Source organism: Papio anubis, unplaced genomic scaffold (assembly GCF_008728515.1).
Source record: "Papio anubis isolate 15944 unplaced genomic scaffold, Panubis1.0 scaffold292, whole genome shotgun sequence".
In the NCBI taxonomy this organism is placed as follows: domain Eukaryota; kingdom Metazoa; phylum Chordata; class Mammalia; order Primates; family Cercopithecidae; genus Papio; species Papio anubis.
Genome location: NW_022163018.1, coordinates 24,199 through 50,457, shown reverse-complemented (window position 1 = coordinate 50,457; position 26,259 = coordinate 24,199). Strand labels below are relative to the sequence as shown.

The following is a 26,259-nucleotide window of genomic DNA, read 5'->3' as shown; positions in this document are numbered from 1 at the left end:
ATTCAATGCACAAGTGAAGGGGCCAGCTTTAGACAGAAGAGGTACTAATTCACTGTAACTGGAGTGGGGAGTGGTATAGAGGCAGCGAGGTTGTAAATTTAGTGAAAGGATGATCTTTTGATTGTTTCCTTAATGAAAAAGGAATCTGAGTCATGAGTCAAGAATAAGGATGTTGGAAGGGGTGTTACAAAGTTGAGGAAAAAAGACCAACTGTTTAATAATCATCTCCAAAAATGGGAGAGGGAATCGACTTCTCAGAAAGTGAGGGTAGAAAATGCATTATTCTTGAGATTTGTAAATAAATTTAAAGTAGGACTGATTAAGAAAAAATGACAGAAGAGACAAATTATCAGTATCAGAAATGAAAGAGGGGCCATTATTACACATCATACAGGTATTATAAATATAATAAATATAATAAAGGAATATTATGGACAAATTTATGCCAGTAACTCTGACTTAGATGAAGTGGACAAATATCATGAAAAACATAAATTAGCAAAGCTGACTCAAAAAGCAGCAGAAAATCAGAATAGACTTGTATCCATTAAATAAACTGAATTGGTAATTGAAATCCTTCCAAAAGAAAACTCCAGTGCACGTGGCTTTCCTAATGAATTGTATCAAATGTATATATCAATATAACAGAATAGTTCAAAGAAGATCCATACATAAATACAGCCAATTCATTTCCTTCACTGGTGCCATGGTAAGCAAATGGGGAAAGAACTGAATTATTATCCATACGGAAGAAAGTGAACCCTGACCCTTATCACACACAAAATGAACTTGAAATAGAGTACAAGTCAATTTATATATGATTTTGAGGTACACACACACACACACACACACACACACAAAATAACACTTCTAGAAGAAATCAGGAAAAAACTCTCATGACTTTGGAGTGGATAAAGATTTCTTGGATAGAATGAGGAAAAAAAGCACAAACCCCAAGAAAATAATATTTTGGGGAAAAAAGCACAAGCCACAAGAAAATAATATTTTTTAATTCATCAAAATTTAAAACTTTTGAAACACACTGTTGAGAAGATAAAGCCAAGTCAGATTGGGAGAAACTATTCAAAATATATATTCTTCTAATAAAGGAATTACATAGGGAAACAAAGAATTTGCAACTTAGTATTTTTGAATGGGCAAAAAAAATGAACAAATACATCACAAAAAGGATATATGAATGGCCAATAAACACATGAAAAGATGTTCAATATCCATTATAACTACGGATAACTAAAGGAAATACAAATTAAACCACAATGAGATACTATTTCTTCCCCTCTAGAATGGCTAAAATTAAAAAGATAATAATCCCAAGTGTTGATGATGATACAGAGTAACTCTAATTCTCATATATTGCTAGTGGGAATGTAAAATGGTACAATCACTATGGAACACAGTTTAGCAGTTGCTTAAAAAGTTAAGCATACACTTTCCATAAAATTCACAAATTCCACTCCTAAGTATTTGGTATACACAAAAACATGTGTTCACACAGAATACTTGTACATGGAAATTCACTGTGGATTTTTGATAGCCACACTCCATAAATAAATAATATGGAGCAATACAAGGAAATTAACCACAAAACATGTAACAACATTGATGAACCTTAAAAATATGCTAAAGGCCGGGCGCGGTGGCTCATGCCTGTAATCCTAGCACTTTGGGAGGCCGAGGCAGGTGGATCATGAGGTCAGGAGATCAAGACCATCCTGGCTAACACAGCGAAACCCTGTCTTTACTAAAAATACAGAAAAATTAGCCAGCCTTGGTGGCGGGCGCCTGTAGTCCCAGCTACTCAGGACTCTGAGGCAGGAGAATGGTGTGAACCTGGGAGGCAGAGCTTGCAGTGAGCCAAGATCACGCCACTGCATTCCAGCCTGGGCGACAGAGCGAGACTCCGTCTCAAAAAAAAAAAAAAAATGATGAAGAAAAATAACCAGATATACAAAAGTCCATATTCATGATTCCACTGGTATGAAATTTTAGAAAAGGAAAATGTAATTTATAGTGAAAAAATATAGCTCACTGGCTGCCTGGGGCCATGATTAGAGGTCAGAGATTTATGGGGCAGAGTACAAAGGATATTCTGGGAGGGTAATATAAATTTTCATTATCTGAATTACGGTGGTAGTTATGAGGGAATATTAATTTGTGAAAACGTATTGAATTATAAGCTAAAAACAAGTATATTTTATTGTATTTAAGTTATTCTTCAATAAAGTTGATTTTAAAGAAATCACTAACAGAAAAACAAAATCCAATGCCAAAACAAATTGGTTTCTGTTTTTGTATTTTAGAAAACTCCGTCTGTTAGCATTAGAAGCTTAAGTTATATATAACAATTTTTAAAACGGTTGGCTTTTGCAGATTTATAAAAGCAAGTCCATCAAACTCAAGCTCTGGCATTTCTGTGAACTGTACACTGAGGTTTGTTTGTATAGAGATATAAAATGAGACTTAGCAAAGAATGATTCAATCTTGAGTTCTCATGGTTACATGACCCATGAGAATTATTATGCCTACCTGGCAGGGTAGATAGGGATGCAAGCTGGAAAGTTCAGAGCCAATGGAAGTTTTTATAAAAGCCTTCAGATAGCCAATATATCATAACCGCTTAGTACATTCATTGTGAAATAAAAGTTTAAAGTATTAAACTCTTAAACAGTGATAAGATTTTGAAATAGCTGGTACTTACATTCATTTAATTTTGGGGGATTCGGGAATGATATGATTTGTGGAAAAAACACAGACTGTGGTGTCAAGACACAGTTTGAATCCTATTCTGCCACTACCTATATATAAACTTGGGTAATTTGCTTCACCATCAAACTCAGTTTCCCTTTGTTTTTTGTTGTTGTTGTTGTTGTTGTTGTTTTGAGATGGAGTCTCGCTCTCTTGCCCAGGCTGGAGTGCAGTGGCGCCATGTAGGCTCGCTGCAAGCTCCAACTCCCAGGTTCACGCCACGCCATTCTCCTGCCTCAGCCTCCCGAGTAGCTGAGACTACAGGCGCCCGCCAACGTGCCGGGCTAATTTTTTTGTACTTTAATGTTTTTTATTATTATAGTTTAAGTTCTAGGGTACATGTGCACAATGTGCAGGTGTGACACATGGGTACACATGTGTCATGTTGTTTGCTGCACCCAACAACTCGTCATTTACATTAGGTATTTCTCCTAATGCTATCCTTCCCCCAGCTCCCCAGCCCCCAATAGGCCCCGATGTGTGATGTTGCTGCCCTGTGTCCAAGTGGTGTCATTGTTCAATTCCCACCTATGAGTGAGAACATGCGGTGTTTGGTTTTCTGTCTTCGTGAGAGTTTGCTGAGAATGATGGTTTCCAGCTTCATCCATGTTCCTGCAAAGGACATGAACTCATCCTTTTTTATGGCTGCAGAGTATTCCATGGTGTATATATGCCACATTTTCTTAATCCAGTTTATCATTGATGGAGATGTGGGTTGGTTCCAAGTCTCTGCTATTGTGAATAGTGCTGCAATAAACATACGTGTGCATGTGTGTTTATAGGAGCATGATTTATAATGCTTTGGGTATACACCCAGTAATGGGATTGGTGGGTCAAATGGCATTTCTAGTTCTAGATCCTTGAGGAATCGCCACACTGTCTTCCACAATGGTTGAACTAATTTGCACTCTGCCAACAGTGTAAAAGCGCTCCTATTTCTCCACATCCTCTCCAGGCATCTGCTGTTTCCTGACATTTTAATGATCGCCATTCTAACTGGTGTGAGATGGTATCTCACTGTGGTTTTGATTTGCATTTCTCTGATGACGAGTGACAATGAGCATTTTTTCATGTGTCTGTTGGCTGCATAAATGTCTTCTTTTGAGTCATGTCTGTTCATATCCTTTGCCCACTTTTTGATGGGGTTGTTTTTTTCTTGTAAATTTGTTTGAGCTCTTTGTAGATTCTGATTATCAGCCCTTTGTCAGACGGGTAGATTGCAAAAAATTTTCTCCCATTCTGTAGGTTGCCTGTTCACTCTGATGGTAGTTTCTTTTGCTGTGCAGAAGCTCTTTAGTTTAATTAGATCCCAGTTGTCTATTTTGGCTTTTGTTGCCATTGCTTTTGGTGTTTTAGTCATGAAGTCCTTGCCCATGCCTATGGCCTCAATGGTATTGCCTAGGTTTTCTTCTAGGGTTTTTACAGTTTTAGGTCTAACATTTAAGTCTTTAATTCATCTTGAATTAATTTTCATATAAGGTATAAGGAAGGGATCCAGTTTCAGCTTTCTACATATGGCTAACCAGTTTTACCAGCACCATTTATTAAATAGGGAATCCTTTCTCCATTTCTTGTTTTTGTCAGGTCTGTCAAAGATCAAATGGTTGTAGATGTGTGGTTGTAGATTCTGAGGCCTCTGTTCTGTTCCATTGGTTTATATCTCTGTTTTGGTACCAGTACCATGCTGTTTTGGTTACTGGAGCCTTGTAGTATAGTTTGAAGTCAGGTAGCAAGATGCCTCCAGCTTTGTTCTTTTGGCTTAGGATTGTCCTGGCAATGCGGGCGCTTTTTTTGGTTCCATATGAACTTTAAAGTAGTTTCTTCCAATTCTGTGAAGAAAGTCACTGGCAGCTTGATGGGGATGGCATTGAATCTATAAATTACCTTGGGCAGTAGGGCCATTTTCACGATATTGATTCTTCCTATCCATGAGCACAGAATGTTCTTCCTTTGTTTGTGTCCTCTTTTATTTTGTTTAGCAGTGGTTTGTCATTCTCCTTGAAGAGGTCCTTCACATCCGTTGTAAGTTGGATTACTAGGTATTTGATTCTCTTTGTAGCAATTGTGAATGGGAGTTCATTCACGATTTGGCTGTGTGTTATTGGTGTATAGGAATGCTTGTGATTTTCGCACACTGAGTTTGCTGAAGTTGCTTATCAGCTTAAGGAGGTTTTGGGCTGAGACGATGGGGTTTTCTACATATAAAATCGTGTCATCTGCAAATAGGGACAATTTGACTTCCTCTTTTCCTAGCTGAATACCCTTTATTGCTTTCTCTTGCCTGACTGCCCTGGCCCGAACTTCCAACACCACACCATGTTGAATAGGAGTGCTAAGAGAGGGCATCCTTGTCCTGCGCCAGGTTTCAAACGGAATGCTTCCAGTTTTTGCCCATTCTGTATGATATTGGCTGTGCGTTTGTCATGAATAACTCTTATTATTTTGAGATGCATTCCATCAATACCTGGTTTATTGAGAATTTTTTGGAATGTAAGGCTGTTGAATTTTGTCGAAGGTCTTTTCTACATCTACTGAGATAATCATGTAGTTTTTGTCTTTGATTCTGTTTATGTGATGGATTATCTGTATTGATTTGCATATGTTGTACCAGCTTTGCCTCCCAGGGATGAAGCTGACTTGATCGTGATGGATAAGCTTTTTGATGTGCTGCTGCATTCAGTTTGCCAGTATTTTATTGAGGATTTTCACATAGATGTTCATCAGGGATATTGGTCTAAAATTATTTTATGTTGTGTCTCTGACAGGCTTTGGTATCAGGATGATGCTGACCTCATAAAATGAGTTAGGGAGGATTCCCTCTTTTTCTGTTGATTGAAATAGTTTCAGAAGAAATGGTATCAGCTCCCTTTGTACCTCTGGTAGAATTTGGTTGTGAATCCATCTGGTCCTGAATTTTTTTTGGTTGGTAGGCTATTAATTATTTCCTCAATTTCAGAGCCTGTTATTGGTCTAATCAGAGATTCAACTTCCTCCTCGTTTAGTCTTGGGTGGGAGTATGTGTCCAGGAATTTATCCATTTCTTCTAGATTTTCTAGTTTATTTGCATAGAGGAGTTTATAGTATTCTCTGATGGTAGTTTATATTTCTGTGAGATCCGTGGTGATATCCCTTTTATCACTTTTTATTTTGTCTATTTGATTCTTCTCTCTTTTCTTTATTAGTCTTGCTAGTGTTCTATCAATTTTGTTTTTAGACAAAATTCAAAAAGTCAGCTCCTGGATTCATTGATTTTTTTGAAGGGTTTTTCGTGTCTCTATCTCCTTCAATTCTGCTCTGATCTTAGGTTATTTCTTGCTTTCTGCTAGCTTTTGAATTTGTCTCCTCTTGCTTCTCTAGTTCTTTCAATTGTGATGCTAGGGTGTCGATTTTAGATCTTTCCTGCTTTCTCTTGTGGGCATTTAGTGCTATAAATTTCCCTATACACACTGCTTTACATGTGCCCCAGAGAGTCTGGTATGTTGTATCTTTGTTCTCATTGGTTTCAAAGAACAACTTTATTTCTGCCTTCATTTCATTATTTACCCAGTAGTCATTCAGAAGCAGGTTGTTCAGTTTCCATGTAGTTGTGTGGTTTTAAGTTAGTTTCTTAAACCTGAGTTCTAATTTGATTGCACTGTGGTCTGAGAGACAGTTTGGTGTGATTTCTGTTCTTTTACATTTGCTAAGGAGTGCTTTATTTACAATTTGTGGTCAATTTTAGAATAAGTGTGATGTGGTGCTAAGAAGAATGTATATTCTGTTGATTTGGGGTGGAGAGTTCTGTAGATGTCTAGTAGGTCTGCTTGGTGCAGAGCTGAGTTCAAGTCCTGGATATCCTTGTTAACCTGTCTTGTTGATCTTTCTAATATTGACAGTGGGGTGTAAAAGTCTCCCATTATTATTGTGTGGCAGTCTAAGTCTCTTTGTAGGTCTCTAAGGACTTGCTTTATGAATCTGGTTGCTTCTGTATTGGGTGCATATATATTTAGGATAGTTAGGTCTTCTTGTTGAATTGATCCCTTTACCATTATGTAATGGCCTTCTTTGTCTCTTTTGATCTTTGTTGGTTTAAAATCTGTATATCAGAGACTAGGATTGCAACCCCTGCTGTTTTTGGCTTTCAGTTTGCTTGGTAGGTCTTCCTCCATCCCTTTATTTTGAGCCTGTGTGTGTCTCTGCACATGAGTTGGGTCTCCTGAATAAACCACACTGAAGGATCTTGACTCTTTATCCAATTTGCCAGTCTGTGTCTTTTAATTGGGGCATTCACCCATTTACATCTAAGGTTAATATTGTTATGTGTGAATTTGATCCTGTCATGAGGTTAGCTGGTTATATTAATTGATGCAGTTTCTTCATTGCATCGATGATCTTTACCATTTGGCGTGTTTTGCAGTGGTTGGTATTGGTTGTTTCTTTCCATGTTTAGTGCTTCCTTCAGGAGTTCTTGTAAGGCAGGCCTGGTGGTGACAAAATCTCTCAGCATTTGCTTGTCTGTAAATGATTTTATTTCTCCTTCACTTACGAAGCTTAGTTTGGCTGGGCATGAAATTCTGGGTTGAATATTCTTTTAAGAATGTTGAATATTGGTCCCCACTCTCTTCTGGTTTGTAGGGTTTTTGCCGTGAGATCCACTGTTAGTCTGATGGGCTTCCCTTTGTGGGTAACCCGACCTTTCTCTCTAGCTGCCCTTAACATTTTTTCCTTCATTTCAAACTTGGTGAACCTGACAGGTATGTATCTTGGTGTTGCACTTCTTGAGGAATATCTTTGTGGTGCTCTGTGTATTTCCTGAATTTGAATGTTGTCCTGTCTTGCTAGGTTGGGGAAGTTCTCCTGGGAAATATCCTGAAAAGTGTTTCCCGACTTGGTTCCATTCTCCCCATCACTTTCAGGTATACCAATCAACCGCAGATTTGGTCTTTCCACATAGTCCCGTATTTCCTGAAGGCTTTGTTCATTTCTTTTTACTCTTTTGTCTCTAAACTTCTCTTCTCACTTTATTTCATTAATTTGATCTTCAATCCCTGATACCCTTTCTTTCAATTGATTTAATCGGCTATTGAAGCTTCCGCATGCATCACAAAGTTCTCGTGCCATGGTTTTCAGCTCCATCAGGTCATTTAAGGTCTTCTCTACATTTTTTATTCTAGTTAGCCATTTGTCTAACCTTTTTTCAAGGTTTTTATTTTCCCTGCGATGGGTTTGAAAATGCTCCTTTAGCTCGGAGTTTGTTATTACCAACCTTCTGAAGCCTACTTCTGTTAACTCATCAAAGTCATTCTCCATGCAGCTTTGTTCTGTTGCTGGCAAGGAGCTACAATTCTTCGGAGAAGAGGCACTCTGGTTTTTAGAATTTTCAGCTTTTCTGCTCTGGTTTCTCCCCATCTTTGTGATTTTATCTACCTTTGGTGTTTGATGTTGGTGACCTACAGATGGGGTTTTGGTGTAGATGTCCTTTTTGTTGATGTTGATCCTATTCTTTTCTGTTTGTTAGTTTTCCTTCTAACAGGTCCCTCAGCTACAGGTCTGTTGGAGTTTGCTGGAGATCCACTCCAGACCCTGTTTGCCTGGGTATCACCAGTGGAGGCTACAGAACAGCAAATATTGCAGAACAGCAGTTATTGCTGGCTGATGCTTCCTCCGGAAGCTTCATCCCAGAAGGGCACCCGCCTACATGAGGTGTCCGTCGGCCCCTACTGGGAGGTGTCTCACAGGCTACTTTGGGGTCAGGGACCCACTTGAGGAGGCAGTCTGTCCATTCTCAAAGCTCAAATGCCGTGCTGGGACAACCACTGCTCTCTTCAGAGCTGTCAGACAGGGACATCTAAGTCTGCAGAAGTTGTCTCCTGCCTTTTGTTCAGCTATGCCCTGCCCACAGAGGTGCAGTCTATAGGGACAGTATGCCTTGCTGAGCTGCGGTTGTCTCTGCCCAGTTCAAGCTTCCTGGCCACTTTGTTTACCTACTCAAGCCTCAGCAATGGCGGACGCCCCACCACCAGCCAGGCTGCCGCCTCGCAGTTCGATCTCAGACTGCTATACTAGCAGTGAGCAAGGCTCCGTGGGCATGTGACCCGCCAAGCCAGGCACAGGAGAGAATCTCCTTGTCTGCCGGTTGCTAAGACCTTGGGAAAAGTGCAGTATTTGGGCAGCAGTGTCCTGTTTTTCCAGGTACAGTCAGTCACAACTTCCCTTGGCTAGGGAAGGGAAATCCCCCAACCCCTTCCACTTCCTGGGTGAAGCAACACCCGCTCTGCTTTGGCTCGCCCTCCATGGGCTGCACCCACTGTCCAACCAGTCCCAACGAGATGAACCAGGTACCTCAGTTGGAAATGCAGAAATCACCTGTCTTCTGCATCAATCATGCTGGGAGCTGCAAACCAGAGCTATTCCTATTTGGCCATCTTGGAATGGCATTTTTTTGTATTTTTAGTAGACACAGGGTTTCACCGTGTTAGCCAGGATGGTCTCAATCTCCTGACCTCCTGATCTGCCTGCCTTGGCCTCCCAAAGTGCTGGGATAACAGGCATGAGTCACCATGCCTGGCCACTCAGTTTCCCTTTCTATAAAATGCATTTTATCTGGCATATGGCACTCAAAAAATCATCCCCATACAAAGGGAAAAAAATTATCCCTCTACAAAGGGAAAAGTATAATCAATGTCACCCTCTGGGAACATTAACCTACTGACAAAGTACAGGATACAATGGATAAGAAATGGAAAATGGACACAAAATGGGAATTGAAAAGAAGCGATGAATGAAAAACATTTGGAAGAAAAATTGCACAGGATTGGAGATGATGGCCAAGAACATGAAAAGAATCAAAAATATAACCAGTGTTTCAAGATTATGTGAGACTAGAACAGTGATGTGACCAGAACTTGGGTGCATAATGGTAAATGGTAAAGTCATGACAAATTAAAACATGGATGTTCCCCCAGACACTACAGCTTTTTCCCTTTACACCCATTATATATATTTCTTAGACCAATAGAAATAGAATACAGCATACTTATGTAATTACAAAATTTCTAGTAGCCACTTTAACAGGTGAAACAGAAACTGGTAAAATTAATTTTAGTAATGTATTTCACTTAACCTCATATATTCAAATATTATTTCAACATATAACCAATACAAAAAATATTAAGAGATTTTGATATATTTTACATTCTTCATTCTGTTTTACATGAATTTTTCAAAATCTGATTTTTACTTTACAGTTACAGCACATCACAATTTAGCCACAAATGTAAGTGGCTACCATATTGGAAACACAAGTTTAGACTATTAAATACTATAATTAAGTTTTATTACTGGATGACTGGGGAAAGAAACTGAAGTATATTCATTCAGTGTTTACACTACTCAGCAATAAAAAGAAATGGACTATAATAGGGATAAATACTGCATGTTGTATTAGTCCATTTTCATGCTGCTGATAAAGACATACCCAAGACTGTACAATTTACAAAAGAAAGAGATTTATTGCACTCACAGTTTCACGTGTCTGGGGAGACCTCACAATGATGGCAGAAGGTAAAGGCACGTCTCACATGGTGGCAGACGAGAGAGCTTGTGCAGGGAAACTCCCATTTTTAAAACCATCAGATCTCCTGAGACTTATTCACTATCATGAGAACAGCACAGGAAAGACCTGCCCCCATGATTCAATTACCTCCCACCGGGTCCTTCCTGCAACACGTGGGAATTCAAGATTAAATTTGGGTGGGGACACAGCCAAACCATATTCTACCCCAGGACCCTCCCAAATCTCATGTCCTCACATTTCAAAACCAATCATGCCTCCTAGGCCTCCGGGCCTGTGATGGGAGGGGCTGCTGTGAAGATCTCTGACATGCCTTGGGGGACATTTTCCCCATTGTCTTGGGGATTAACATTCATCTCCTCATGACTTATGCAAATTTCTGCAGCTGGCTTGAATTTCTCCTCAGAAAATGGGATTTTCTTTTCCACTGCATTGTCAGGCTGCAATTTTCCAAACTTTTGTGCTGTTTCCCTTTTAAAACTGAATGCCTTTAACAACACCAAGTCACCTCTTGAGTGCTTTGCTGCTTAGAAATTTCTTCCACCAGACACCCTAAATCATCTCTCAATTTCAAAGTCCCACAGATCTCTAGGAAAGGGGCAAAATGCTACCAGTCTCTCTACTAAAACGTAACAAGAGTCGCCTTTGCTTTAGTTCCCAACAAGTTCCTCATCTCCATCTGAGACCACCACAGCCTAGATTTCATTGTCCATATCATTATCAGTACATTGGTCAAAGCCACTCAACAAGTCCCTAGGGAGTTCCAAACTTTCCCACATTTTCCTGTATTCTTCTGAGCCCTCCAAACTTTTCCAACCTCTGCCTCTTACCCAGTTGCAAGGTCACTTCAACATTTGCATCAGCGCCCAACTCTACTGGTACCAATATACTGTATTAGTTCATTTTCATGCTGCTGATAAAGACATACCTAAGACTGGGCAATCTACAAAAGAAAGAGGTTTATTGGACTCACAGTTCCACATGGCTGAGGAGGCCTCACAATCATGTTGGAAGGTGAAAGGCATGTCTCACATGGCAGCAGACAAGAGAAGAGAATTTGTGCTGGGAAACTCCCCCTTTTAAAACCATCAGATCTCCTGAGACTTTTTCGTCATCACAAGAACAGCACAGGCAAGAGTTGCCCCCACGATTCAATTACCTCCCACTGGCTTCCTCCCACAACACGTGGGAATTCAAGATGAAATTTGGGTGGGGACACAGTCAAACCATATCAAATCTTTTATGCTAACTGAAAAAAAAAACAATCAGATTCAAAAGGCTATATCCTATGTGATTCTATTTATGTGACATTTGGGAAAAGGCCAAAATTTAAAAAGCAAACACATCAGTGGTTGCCTGGGGCTGGGATTAGGGAAGGCCTTGACTAAATTCACAGGGAATTTGGGGGGTCTGATGGAACTGTTCTATGTCTCAATTATAGTGATACTTACATTACTGCATACATTTGTCAAAACTCATAGAATTGTACACTAAAAAGTGTGAATTTACTGCCTACAAATTATATCTAAGTGAATTTGATATTAAAACTTATTACAAGATAATGCTAATTATACAAGACCAAAATGTTTAAAAAGCAGGGTTTTTAAATATGACCATACAAAAGAAAAAATATAAGGGTATTAATAAAGGGGGCACATTTTCTTACTAAATCTCACGATGTGCTATATTACATAATTCTTATCACATTTTACAAAGCAATCGCAAACAGTATATTTTTATTTTCACAATGGTACACTAATATAAAATGTTTTAAGCTAGGATAGTTTACTTAAAATACATTCTCCCCTTAAATATGACACCAAAAGCATAGGCAATCAAATAAATGTTAGATAAACTGGACTTCATCAAAATTTAAAACTTTTGTGCCTCAAAGAGTACCATAAAGTGAAAGACAACCCACTGTATGGGAAAACTATTTGCAAATCATACATCTGATAAGGGACTTGTATCTAAACATATAACTTAAAAGTTCTTATTATTAATTTTTAAAAATCCAATTTAAAAAATGGGCAAAGATCTTAAGGACATTTCTCCAAAGAAAATAGACAAATGCCATTAAGCACATGAAAAGATGTTCAGCATCATTAGTTATTAGGGAAATGCAAATCAAAACCACAATGAGGTAACTCTTTTACCCTTGCAGTATGGCTATAATCAAAAAGATAATCTAGTAGATGTTGGTGAGGATGTGTAGAAATTAGGACCTTCATGCACTACTGGTAGGAATGTAAAATGGTACAGGCAGTTTGGAAAACAGCAATTCCTCAAAAGGTCAACACAAGATTTCCATATGACCCAGCAATTCCATTCCTGGCTATATAACCAAGAGAAATGAAAACATATGTGCACACAAAAACTTATACATGCATATTCAAAGTATTTAAAATTGCCAGACAGTAGAAACAACCCAAATAACCCAAAGCTACCAACTGATAAACAGGTAAATTACATGTGTTATATACAACAGAATATTACTTGCCAATAAAAAGAAATAAAGTACTGATAGGTGCTGCAACATGGATGAACCTTGAAAACATCTTAAGTAAAAGTCAGTCACAAAGACCACATATTATATGATTCCATGTATATGAAATTTCCAGAACAGACAAATTTATTGAGACATAAAATAGATTAGTGGTTGCCTAGGGCCATAAGGGATTGAGGGGAGCAGGGTCAGGGTGGGGTGGCTAAAGGGTATGAAGTGTTCTTTAGGGATTATGAAAATGGTTGTGGTGATAGTTGCACAATTCTATGAATACACCAAAAGCCACTGAATTGTATACTTTAAAAGGGTGAATTACATTACATCTCAATACAGTTGTTAAAAAATATTCTATGGCAGGGGAAAGAGTTTTCAGTAAATACTAATAAAATAACTCAAATGTCAAAATGGCATCTATACAAATGTGTAACCTTAATAATTTTATTGTATTTTTGGCATTAAGTTAGGAAAAATACTAAAATAATTACCCGTTCTACTGAAGACAACTGCTGCTGTAATCCATCACACTTTTTGTTTGCTTCTTCGAAAAGAGTCTTATATTTTTCTACTTGAGACTGCTGCATATTAATTGTTCGCTGCTGTCTCATAAAATCTTCTTCAAATTTTTTTACTTGAGACTTTAAATTCTGAATTTCATCCTCCTATAGTTATGAAATTATAGATTATGTGAAAAAATATGTAAGATTTGTTATCAGAACAAAGCAGAAAAAAAGAAGTTTCATATGTTCTTTGACATTTATACACATTTCATGAAAAACAAATTACAGTCTATTTTTACCTTCAAAAAATGGAAGTCAAATGTTTTATTTGCATTTAATAGCTTACACTACACTTGTAAGACTAATATAGAGAATACTAATTATAACAAAAAATGTAAGATATTTCAGCTCTGTGAAAATTCAACATATCAGAATAAAGTTCAGTACTTAGATACAATTTTTGATTTCAAAATTTAACTATGATTTATATCTAAATAAAGTTATTCAAAATGTAATGGAAATTGCTCCTAAAATGTCTTTGAATATTGCAGCCTTTTAAGAGGTTTTTAAAGCTTACCTTTTTATTGCATTCACATACAACATTATCCAATTCCTCCTGCATAACACGGAGTTTGGCCTTTAGAAATCTGATCTGTGCTTCTGTGAATTTAAATAATTATATTTACTGTCTTTTGTTGAATCTAAGATGACATCAATTGTAAGACAGGCCATTACTTTATAAAGAAGAAAATACTCAAGATGGGGAGTCAAATAGGAGATATCTCTTAGGGGGCACTATAGGTACTAAACAGTCCTAATGAAAAGGTCAATGACGAATAAATCCAGTCAACAGAAAGAAATCACAGGTAGTATTCACATAAGTTTGCAGACTAAATTCACACTCACCAGGGTGGTCCAAACTACATCAGAGAATTTAAAGTGTTCTCAGGTCAATAATGTCCCTGAGTGTTTGGTAGAAACAAACATAAATCTTCTCTAGCAAAACTCAGCTTCTATCTAGTCATTGTGATTACAAAATGCCACTGACTGTAATGCAGATGCCAATTTCTGAGCAGTTAAAATGTAGTATATGTGTCTTTGAAGCAAAGAAATACACTAATACCTTAGTGTCTAAGCTTTCTCCCACAAACCTTCAAGATCTATCTTTGGTATTTTACTGCCAGCAAAAGTTCATTATTCAATAATATCAGCAGTAAATCTTTGAAGTTTGTAGGCCCATAAAGTAAATAAAGTGAAAACTGAATTAAGAACTCACTCATAAGTCATTCAGTCATTTGTTCAAAATGGCATAGTAGGAATATTATAAAACAATCATGAAATTTATCTTGAGGAAACACTTGGAACTGCTCTGAGAAGTCATTAGGACAAATCCACTAAGCCATACACATGTGATGTGCACAGCATAAAACATCTCCATACACACTTCTGGCTTTTTAAAGTGCCCTCAGTGTTATCATCGAGCTGATGAATTATGGGTTGGCTCTAACTCTACCTAGGTCTCTTTGGCCTCAACTCTCCTACCATGTAACTCCAGGTGAGCAGGGAATAGAGGGAAATGACAAATTAAAAAGTGTGAAGTTGACAGTAGTTGGCCTCTGAGGGAAAGAAGGAAGAAAAAATAGGAAAGCATGACTTTTCCCATTTCTTTTTCTCCCTAACTCTAACCTTAGTAACTCTACCTCAACTCTAACCCAAGGAGCAGAGTGCTCCCATGTCTGGAGGCCCACAGTACTAAACTCTGCTCCCCACTCGACCCTAGCTTTAATCTTACAAAGTAATCTGTGCTCCCAAACTACTTCTTGATCTTTTCTCCCACACATAACCAAACCATTCCAAGCAATCACCTGAAATAAGAGAAAATTCTCCCAAAGAAGAAGACACCTAGACCAGTGATACTAAAAAGGGAACACAGGGAGGCAGTTCTAACAGGGCCATGGGACCTGGGACCATGTTCCTCTACCGAGGAACAATCAACACCTGGGTATCACATCCTCAAAAGCATCTTAGAGAGACCTAAAGGCAACTTACTGCTCCACTTACATTTCCTTACCATAACTAGCCCTAGAAAGCTTGATTCGGTCAGTAAATATAGTAAGTGCAGAAGAAAATTGCTCCCTACTTATGACTAGTATATAACACAATAATTATTACATATATAAATTATGATTTCTCACAGAATCAAATAATTTTAAAGATAAACTGATATGGTTTGGATCTGTGTCCCCACCCAAATCTCATGTTGAATTGTAATCCCGTGTTGGAGGTGGGGCCTAGTAGGAGGTGAATGGATCATGGGGGTGATTTCTCATAAATGGTTTAGTATCATCCCTTTTGGTACTGTCCTCATAATAGTGACTTCTCATGAAATCTGGTTGTTTAAAAACATGTAGCACCTCCCCCCTCTATCTCTTATTCGTGATCCCACCGTGTGAGGTGTCTCACTCCCTGTTTGCCTTCCACCATGATTGGAAGTTTCCTGTGGCCTCCCCAGAAGCAGAAACTGCTATGCTTCCTGTACAGCCTGCAGTACCATGAGCCAATTAAACCTTTTCTTTATAAATTACACAGTCTTAGGTATTTCTTTATAGCAGTGCAGGAACAGACTAATACATAAACTTTATGATCATCTAATACAAACTGCTAAATTTTCAAATGAATAAACTGCTATTACAGAGGGGCTAAGTGGCTTGCCCGTAGTCACAATTAATTGTATTATAGTTCGGCAGTAACTAGTTCATATATACTCAATTGTCTTACTTTTTTGCTTCAATAGCATAGGAGGCTCCTCATAAATTTAGTAATGTTTTTAGTTGATTGAAATTTAGTATTATTCTAGTGATACGCAAAGAATGAGTTAATAAGAAAAATTATATACATTAGAAAATTCATTTATTTTACCTGATGCAATGTCAATTCATTTGTCCTTTTGCATGTGTTGATTTAACATGCAATAAATAAAATATAGTAACAGTAAATGAAAAAATTCAGAAAAACTTTTTAAATATTGTAACAATAAGCGATGGGTATTTTAACTTAAGTTGAAATGTATTCAATCAAACCAGTAAATACAGTCTTTTTTACTTTTACTTTTTATAATGGAAAATATGAAACATAAAAGTAGGCAAGTTCAATGAACCCCATTTACCCACTGCCTATCTTTAACAATGACTGACTCATGGCCAGTTTTATTTCATCTATAATCCCATTCATTCCTCCCTCCACCACATCCTACTAGATTATACTGAAACAAACCAAGACATCACAATACATTTTTTGTTTAATGTAAGAAATAGTTCCCCAAGACTTCCTCTTCTAAGTAACTGTGCTATAAAGATAAAAATAAGAAACAAAAGAAAATCTACCTGTTCCAATGTCATTACTAACACCAGAAAAAATATCATCTGTATATTCAGGTAAGCCTTCTTCCTCCAGTTGCCCTTCAATTTTGCTAATTGTTTTTGCAAGGGAAAAGTCTGAGAAATCCTCTGGAATGGCAACATCGTCGGCAGTTTGGACATCAGAGTATTTCAATTTAACACTAAAAAATAAAAATTAAATACATATGTCTATATATACGTATATGTGAACAAAATAGAAAGGTAGAAAGGATATATGCCTTTTACCCAAATAAGCAGATCAAAATTATTATAAATTTAAATTTATGATGAAATCTGTAATTGATATTAAGGTTTATATTACAAGAGACTACTATTACACATTTGAAATTTATGATGAAATCTACATATGATACTTTCAAGGACTATATTACAAGAGACTTAGCAGATTTTTGGTCTTTATGAATCACATGACCACAGAGCTAGAGAAGGCTTTATGAGGCCAGATGGTCTAGACTTTGCCTCCATATAAGGGAATACCAAAACTAAGAGTACTGCACTTGGCCTCCTAGGTCAAATCCAGCCTGTGGCTTTGAAATTTACATGCCTCTGGAGAAAAACTGTACAAACTGACATCACCCTGGCCATAATTCTGCAAACAGCAAAGAAAAATACCTCTTGAGAAAAAATTACAGAGTGAAGAGCTAATAGCTCAAACAACATTTTTTTCCACCCAAAGAAACACATTCTTACCATGATCAATATTAACCAAAAAGTTGGATTTGATTTTTTTTTAATGAAATGGAGAAGACCGACAAAATAAAACTCATTTCTAAAGGCACTGAGGAATGGGCCAGGCCTAATTCATTGACACATCAACAAATTTATGGTTCTGAAAGGCAAATTCACTTTTAAAACATAAGCAAATGCTTCAGAATTCTTTTCTTTTCATTTTAATTTTTTGTGGGTACACAGTAGGTGTACATATTTATGAGATGTTTTGATACAGGAATGCAATGTGAAATGAGCACATTATGAAGAAGGGGGTATCCATCCCCTCAAGCATTTATTGTTTGAATTACAAACAATCTAAATACACTCTTTAAGTTATTTTAAAAATACAATTAAGTTATAATTGGCTATGGTCACCCTATTGTGCTATCAAATAGTAGGTCTTGGTCTTCAGAATTCTATTTGAAAAATCAACTTTTAAAAAAAAAAAAGTGAAGTCTGAAAAGGTAACCCTTTCCAGTTATGTATGCATGTATGTGGCCTGTAAGTTCTTTTCTTCAATCTATTGTATAGTTATTTTCTGTTCCTTATCACTTTACTCTATTTTTTCCATCCCTTTTATTTAAAAAAAACAAAAACAAAAAAGTTATTTAAACAATTAAAAGACACAAAAATGAACAAAGATTTTTCCAAAATTACAATGCAGTGATCAGTTTGGGTAAGTAATAGACATCTAAATGTAATAACTGACTGAAGATGGTTGGTGCAACTCAATCCTCCACCTTTTCTAGAAAGCATCCTATCCTAGGGAGCATCTTGGGTCCCTTTTTATGCCTATAAAACTAAGAACTGTCTTGAATTCTTTCTCACCAAAAACAATAAAATGTAAATTATAATTATATTATAGTCCTATTTAGAGCATGGGAAATAATTCTGTAGCTCAATAGACAAAATAATGTATGCACTTTGTCAAATACTCAAAAACTAGACTATTGAGCCTATTTGAGAGAACTAGGCAGCGATCAAAAAACAAAACAAAACAAAACAAACCTCAGTTGCAGTCACAGTTCTAAGAGAATAAATCACTAGAAATAACATTTATAAAAATTTTAGATTTAGAATTTTTCTTGAGAACAATATAAAGTATTTGTTAACTGCTGCAAAACATTTCTGAGTAGAAAATGTTCTAAATTACTGAATATGGATAAGATATATGCAGGGTAACTTAATGTTTAGGGTATAAAAAGATCTGGAAAAACAAACAGAGCTTAAAAATTAAGAATGATGGTATTGTGAATTATACAACTAAAAAAAAAGAAATACTTTGAAAACTATACTATACCTTGAATTTGTTTTCCTTCCCTTATTTGCAGAGTGTAATTTGTTTTGAACCTTGTTTACAGGATCAATGTTTTTGGTCTTTGGCTACATTAAAAGAATTGAAAGTATTGATTAATTAGAGTCTAATCATTTGCCAAAGAAAGCAATTCTGTAACACATAGAATTGCTATTTTGCTACACAGAAAAACTGCTATTTTGATGGAATTACCAAAAATGTCTTTTCAAGAATATCACAACTGTATAGCTGGAAAAGACCTAGATAATACCAAAACCAAGAAATTCAAGGATAAGGAAAATGAGTCCTAAAGATTCAATGGTATTCAGCTAGCCAGTGGACTGTCGTGAATAAATCTGGACATTCTGACTCACAGAATTTAGTTCTCCTCAGGAACCAATTATTCCCCAGGCAGGCCTTCCGTGGCCTTCAGGTATACAGTTCCCTTGGCTTAGGTCTCCATGGATGGGAAACATAGATCCCAGTATGTTCTACACCTAGAAGAGTGATCTCTACACTATAAATATTTAAATGAACGAACAAACTTTTCAAATCACCTTCTTTGCATATGAGTATCATTCTTTTTCAGGTCTTCGCTCTACTAGATGTAAGCTTCAGAAAAAAAAAATAAGCCTCAGTTTACAAAGTCATTTCACCTAGAATTTTTTCCACTGTACCTCCAAATTATTCAGTGAAATTATGAGACAACAAAGGATTCCATTTATTATATGAGTGACATTTCATAAATGCATCCCTCTGACTATCAAGGTTTATATTGTTTCTGTTGAGTCATACCCCTTCTCTGCTTTGTCTAAGAAAAGTCTAAAAAAACCTAAGTTCTACAGAATATAATTGTATTCAGAGAAAGTTTAATTTCATACCTTAGTTTCTGAATGAAGATGAACTATCCCTTCAGATGGTAATACACCTCTACAGACCAAAAATAAACATTATACATTAATAATAGATGACATTGAGCTGAGACAATGATATTCAACAATTGTATTTGAAAGGGAAACTATTCAACTATCAAATAATCTTTGCTATAATTGTAGTTATCCACATGTTAATTTTTTCTGAATGAGTACCATAAACAAGAAAAATGCTTTGGTTAAATAATTCACCTTTAAGAAGATACACTATAATGCCAATATTCTAGTAGGGAACTAGCAAAAATTTTAATGAATGGAAATCATCAAGAGTAATTGTGGGCTATCCACAGCAATTACCCATTTTACAAACGATTCACCACAGGGCTTTTTATTATGAGCCCACTCAATGTTATCATTCTTTTAATCCACTTAAAACACTTGGTCAGTGCCTGTTTTCCTCATTATACTGTGAACTCTATGAGGGCAGAAATCATGTCTGCCTTGTTCAATATTCTATGCCTAGTCAATTTAAAAGCTTATATGCCAGGTACTACTGGCTTAAGTATTTGTTGAGTGCATGAATAAACACATCTAAAATGCAATTTATTTTTATACACAAGGTTTTCAAAATATATTTGTAGTTTAAAACAAGGAGTGTTGGCCGGGCGCAGTGGCTCACACCTGTAATCCCAGCACTTTGGGAGGCCAAGGCGGGTGGATCACAAGGTCAGGAGATCGAGACCATCCTGGCTAACACAGTGAAACCCCGTCTCTACTAAAAACACAAAAAATCAGCCAGGCGTGGTGGCGGGCACCTGTAGTCCCAGCTACTTGGGAGGCTGAAGAAGGAGAATGGCATGAACCCAGGAGGTGGAGCTTTCAGTGAGCCGAGATTGCGCCACTGCACTCCAGAGCGAAACTCCGTCTCAAACGACAACAACAAAAAAACAAGGAGTGTTTATGGAAGTCTGCAAACTATGGTCCACAGGCTGAATCCACCCACTCATTCACTTATGTCTGATCTATGGCTGTTTTCACACTACAACCTTAAAGTTAAGTAGGTACAACACAGACTAGCCCACAAATCTAAAAATATTTGCTATCTGCCCCTTTACAGAAAAAATTTGCCTAACACATTGTCTTGGGCATTGTATTTACATCTCTGAAAACATACCATGTTAGCATCCATTATTGCTATGAAAAAACTCTGTCATATCCCCTGAGAAGTCCTAACCATTGGAGAGGACATACAACTAAAATTATTTTCCATCAGATGCCTCCCACTGAGCTAGCCATGCATAAGTTTTTTCAGTATTAAATACAAAGATACACTTAGATAAATAAACCTCTTAACTATTAGAAATACCTCTGGGAAGAAAAAAAAGGCTTTCAAAATATGTTAAAAATTACAGAAACTAAAGAATCACTCTCACAAATGACATGAAAAGGTTTCCAAATATTATACAAATTTTAAGTGTCCTCTTTAATCTTCCTCATTTTAAATTAATGTTTGTCATTTCTTTAGTACATTTTCTGTACCTCTCATTCCATTCCCCAACACACATGCATACATATCAGTCAAAAGACATTAAAGGGTTATCTGTCTCCATCAGATTTTGCAATGATATTACTTTGCTAGTGTATTTCCATGAAAAATAAGCTACAATATGGTATTCTTACTTTTGTTTAACTCCATGAAATGTTTGTAATATGATGGAAATGACTGTATGGTAAACCATGCTTCAAGCAGACTGGAGGATATGTATACTACGTTATTAGGAGATTAAACTCTGGTTTCCCATCACAGTTTTTGACAGAGTCATCCTGGGTGTTGAAGACCTATTTAAATATATTCTTCCTTATTTAGGTGGAATATCATTGTTCCAACCTGAAATGAATGGTTTCTTTACAGAATTATTTCCCATATTCAGCAATTCCCAACTGATCACCAAATGCCATGTTTTACATGGTAAAAGCCATCTGTTCAAACAGTAGCATTAAAAAAAACTGATAGATAAACAGAGCGTTATCATCACAACATCATCTGTTGTTAGTATCATTTCAGTTCTTCAGTTTACTGGATAAACACCATGTTAAATCTATGTATAATCCAAATTTTGGAATTTTGATAACTTCAATATCTTTTTTTACAGAATATCAGAGTATTACAGCTAATAAAGTGGTTTCATGTTATATGTATGCATACATATGTATATCAAAATATAAAAATGTGTAATTGAGGTACTTAAAAAATACTCAAAAGCAACACATATTAACTTCTTGGAAACAAGATCAGGTCTGTTTACTCACCACTGTAATACCAGTAGCTAGACCTGGCACTAACAGTGTTCAAAAATTATTTTTTTCAGGTTTGAGATATAATTGATATATCATACAATATACTCTTTTTACATATACAGTTAAATATGTTTTAGCAAACATATATTGTCACATAACCACCACAACCACAAGACAGAGAATATTTCCATCATCTCAAAAAGTTCCCTTGTGTTCCTTGGTAGTCCCCTAACCCCTACTCAAGCCCCAGACAACCATCTTGATTTCTGTCCCTAAAGCTCTGCCTTTTCCAGAGCATCAAATAAGTGGAAACATAGATTATATATGTTTTTTAGCCTGGCTTCTTTCACTTAGCAAATATGTTGTTATTCTACTAGTAGTTCATGGCTTTTTATTGCCAAGTAGTATTCCACTGCATGGATATACCATAATTTGTTCATCCAGCCACCATTTGATAAATATTTGAATTATTTCCAGGTTTTGGTAATTATGAATAAAACTGATCTAAAAATTCACATGCAGGTTTTTTCATGGATATATGTTTATATTTCTCTTGGGTAAATATCTAGGAAAGGAAATACTGGATTGTATGCAATAATTATTTTTGAATACATGAATAATATCCCAATATTTCACATGAGCCAAATATACTGCCATGTAGGAATAAACTTCTCTTTTGTCTCTAAACCCTGTAGGGCTGTGCACCTCTTACAGCCTGCTTCTTGATCTTAGAATACTGGGAGGTGGGGTACCCATAGCTGTTTTAATATTTTAAAAGCCACAAATAATTTTAGTCCATTCTTAGAGTTTCTTTGCTGATAAAACTTTCCCCCAAACTAGTGGGTTTCTTCCCTATTTAATTTCAGTCAGTTCTACATGCCATTACATCACCTACAATTCTTTCCAAGACTAATTCTTTATTTATTTCTTCACCTGACCTCTCTTTCTCAATTTAAAAATGGGTTAAACAGTGTCAAGCTTCTAAGGAGAGACTATAACTTTAGTTAGGTCTTTGCCGTGGGTCATTTTACCCAAATGAAAAGTTTCACTATGTGCCATTTAATCTGATTCTTGCCCTGAGAAGCCTTAATCCATTGGAAAATTTTATCAATAGTCATAAAGTCCACATGTTTAGTCTGATATTTGCCTCAAGGTTGAATTTTGATAGGCTTTTGTTCCTTATAGATTTTCTCGATTTTACCTTGTAATTCTTGAGGTCTAAAACCAGTTTACTCCACAACTTGACAGTTACAACAAGGGTAATCAAGAGTGTGCTACTGGCATAATGACAGCTATATAGATCAATGGAACAGATATGAAAGTCCAAAAATAAAACCATATGTCTACAGCCAACTGATTTTTGACAAGAGTGCTAAGAACATTCAATGGGGAAAGAATAGTCTTCTCAACAAATAATGCTGAGACAAATGGCTATCCATGTGCAAAAGAATGGAGGTTGACTCTTATACCACATACAAAAATTAACTCAAAATGGATCAAAGAACCTGAATCTAAGAGTTAAAACCATAAAGCTCTTCAAAGAAATCATGGTTGTAAATCTTTGTGAATCTGAATTAGATAATCAGGTATTCCCTTTTATTTCTGCTTGCAAATCAGCCAAATCTATCCCAAACTTGTCTCTTCAAGAGCACATACTGAGGCCGGGCGCGGTGGCTCACGCCTGTAATCCCAGCACTTTGGGAGGCCGAGGCGGGCGGATCACGAGGTCAGGAGATTGAGAACATCCTGGCGAACACGGTGAAACCCCGTCTCTACTAAAAATACAAAAAAAATTAGCCGGGCGAGGTGGCGGGCGCCTGTAGTCCCAGCTACTCGGGAGGCTGAGGCAGGAGAATGGCGTGAACCCGGGAGGCGGAGCTTGCAGTGAGCCAAGATCGGGCCACTGCACTCCAGCCTAGGCGACAGAGCGAGGCTCCGTCTCAAAAAAAAAAAAAAAAAAAGAGCATATACTGCTAATATTGTGTTTCAGCCTCTTTCCCCAGAGAACAAGTTCATTAGACACCTGTTGTGCCTCCCAATTTACCACAGATGACAGTTTTACTAAATTCATTGCCACTACATAACATTCATCCTTTATCTTTTCAGCCTCCAATATCAGTTTCCTTGCTGGTTCCCACCTAACTGCTAAGGTAATGCCACACTTCTGAGTTTTTGTTATGCAGCATTCCATTCCCAATACCAATTTCAACATTAGCAAAGATAAGCAGGCTAGTAACCTAAAAATTCCAGCAGCTTAACCCATTCAATGCAGCCATAGTGAGGAAGAAGGACCCTTTTTTCTACATGTTCCACACACGGTCACCCAGAGACCAGGCTAGGAGATTTTATCAATTGGAATTTTACTCATCTTCATGGCTAGAAAGTCAGCTGGAGGTTCACACACCAATTCTTGTCTGTTTTGGCTTGGAAAAGATTAACTAAACTTCTATTCATAGCCCACTGACAACTATAAGAGACCTGGAATGTTTGGTGATCATCATTGTGTCTGCTACAATATGATTTCATAGTTTTATTCACATCAATTATATACTTTTTCCTGTTTCCTCTCTAAAGTTTTTAAAATGAGGACAAGAATATACATTTCAAAATAATATTTTGAAAATTACATGAGATAAAGGGCTTCCACTGTGTCGGATTGGTATAAGCCCCCTATATATACATTATTCTTAAAATTATAGAATTTTCAATGTTTGCATGCAAAAAGATCTTACATAGTTAAAGATCCATGTACATCAATTTAAAAGAAGGTGCTTGAGAATTTAAGTTACTTACCTTAAACTGTAATCATCTTCATCATCACATGATTTCATTTGTTTTGAAACAGGCCTAGATCGTACTTCTTGCCGATCTCTCTTAAATGAGTAGAGAAAGGTCATATATCATACAGAAAAAAAACCAAACCACTAAGATGTACTCAAGTGCCTCTCTGAACATTCATCATTTCAGAACTGTCCTGGGTTTCCATAACATAAAGGCACAGAATTCTAAATGCTATAGTATGAAGATAAGGTCTATAACACTAGTTGCACCTTTCATTTGTTATGGGTTAAAAAATTCCATCCTAAGGGGAAAATGTAAGAATATCAAGGCCTTTACATAATATTTCTAATTCCGGCTTCCCCATCCCTTTAGAGTCTTTCAACTTACACAGCATACAACAGAAATTAGAAGTAGGCATAAGACATTTTTTTAAAAATTCACTTAATGGGTAGAAAAATTTGTCTCAAATCAGGAAAAACTTCAATGTTGAGAAGGCTGTGAAGATGCTAAAAGTGAAGTATCAGGAGTAAAAGCTTTTGACAAAGACACATCAAGAAATTAAAGTAAGGCAAGATGGTGGAATAGAAGCCTACACTATTCATACCCTCTGCAGGAACACCAAATTTTAACAACTACCTGCACATAAAAACATCATCATGAGAGCTAAAAATCAGGTGAGCAATCACAGTACCTGGTTTTAACTTCATATCATTGAAAGAGTCATTGAAGACGGTTGGAGAGACTTAAATCGCTGACACCACCCCTCCCTGACTCACTCCTGCAGTGGCTGTGCAGCCTGAAGAGTCTGTGCACTTGGGGGAGGGACAGCACAGTGAATGGGGGACTGTACACTGAACTCAGTGCTGCCCTGTCAGAGTGGAGAGCAAAGTCGTGTGGGGCTGAGACAGTACCCATGCATGGAGGAAGCATTTGGACTAGCTATATCCAGAGGAAAATCGCCCATCCCGTGGGTCAGAACTCCAGTTTGTCAGCAAGTCACCACCACTGGCCAAAGTGCTCTGGGGTCCTAGGTAAACTTGAAGGCAGTCTAGGATACAAGGACTCCAATTTCTAGGCAAACCCTAGTGCTGGGCTCGGCTCAGAGCCAGAGGACTAGGGCGGCACATAGGGAGACACCAACTGTGACCTAGGGAAACACCAACCGGGGCACTAAAGGATTGCTTCCGCCATGCCTTCCCCAACACCAGGCAGTGCAATTCGCAACAACAAAAGTGTCTCCTTCCTTCTGTTTAAGGAGAGGAGAGGAAAGAGTAAAGAGGACGTTATCTTGCATCTTGGATACCACCTTGGCCATGGAAGGCATCCAGTGGGGTGCCAGGCAGAGTCACACAGCCACCATTACAAGCCCTAGCTCCTGAATGACATTTCTAGACACACCCTGGGCCAAGAGGGAACCTGCTGCCTTGAAGGGAAGGACCTAGTTCTGACAGCGTTCATCACCTGCTGACTAAAGGGACGTTGGGCCTCAAATAACCAGCAGCAATACCAAGGTATTAATAGTAAGCCATGGCCCTTGGGCTCTGAGACATACTGACTTCAGGG

General features: G+C 37.2%; 1 protein-coding gene across 4 annotated transcripts in view; it reads right to left on the bottom strand.

The window, feature by feature from the left end:
- Positions 1-26,259, bottom strand: part of LOC101017846 (testis-expressed protein 9) — a 67,349-nt gene that overhangs the window by 24,745 nt on the left and 16,345 nt on the right. For all 4 annotated transcript variants that reach the window (XM_009210238.3, XM_031661903.1, XM_031661904.1 and 1 more), the window contains 6 exons: positions 24,709-24,788; positions 19,627-19,675; positions 18,752-18,834; positions 16,705-16,880; positions 13,899-13,981; positions 13,310-13,483 (listed from right to left, as the gene is read on the bottom strand). In XM_009210238.3, the coding sequence (XP_009208502.1) occupies positions 13,310-13,483; positions 13,899-13,981; positions 16,705-16,880; positions 18,752-18,834; positions 19,627-19,675; positions 24,709-24,788 (645 nt within the window). The remainder of the gene's footprint in view (positions 1-13,309; positions 13,484-13,898; positions 13,982-16,704; positions 16,881-18,751; positions 18,835-19,626; positions 19,676-24,708; positions 24,789-26,259) is intronic.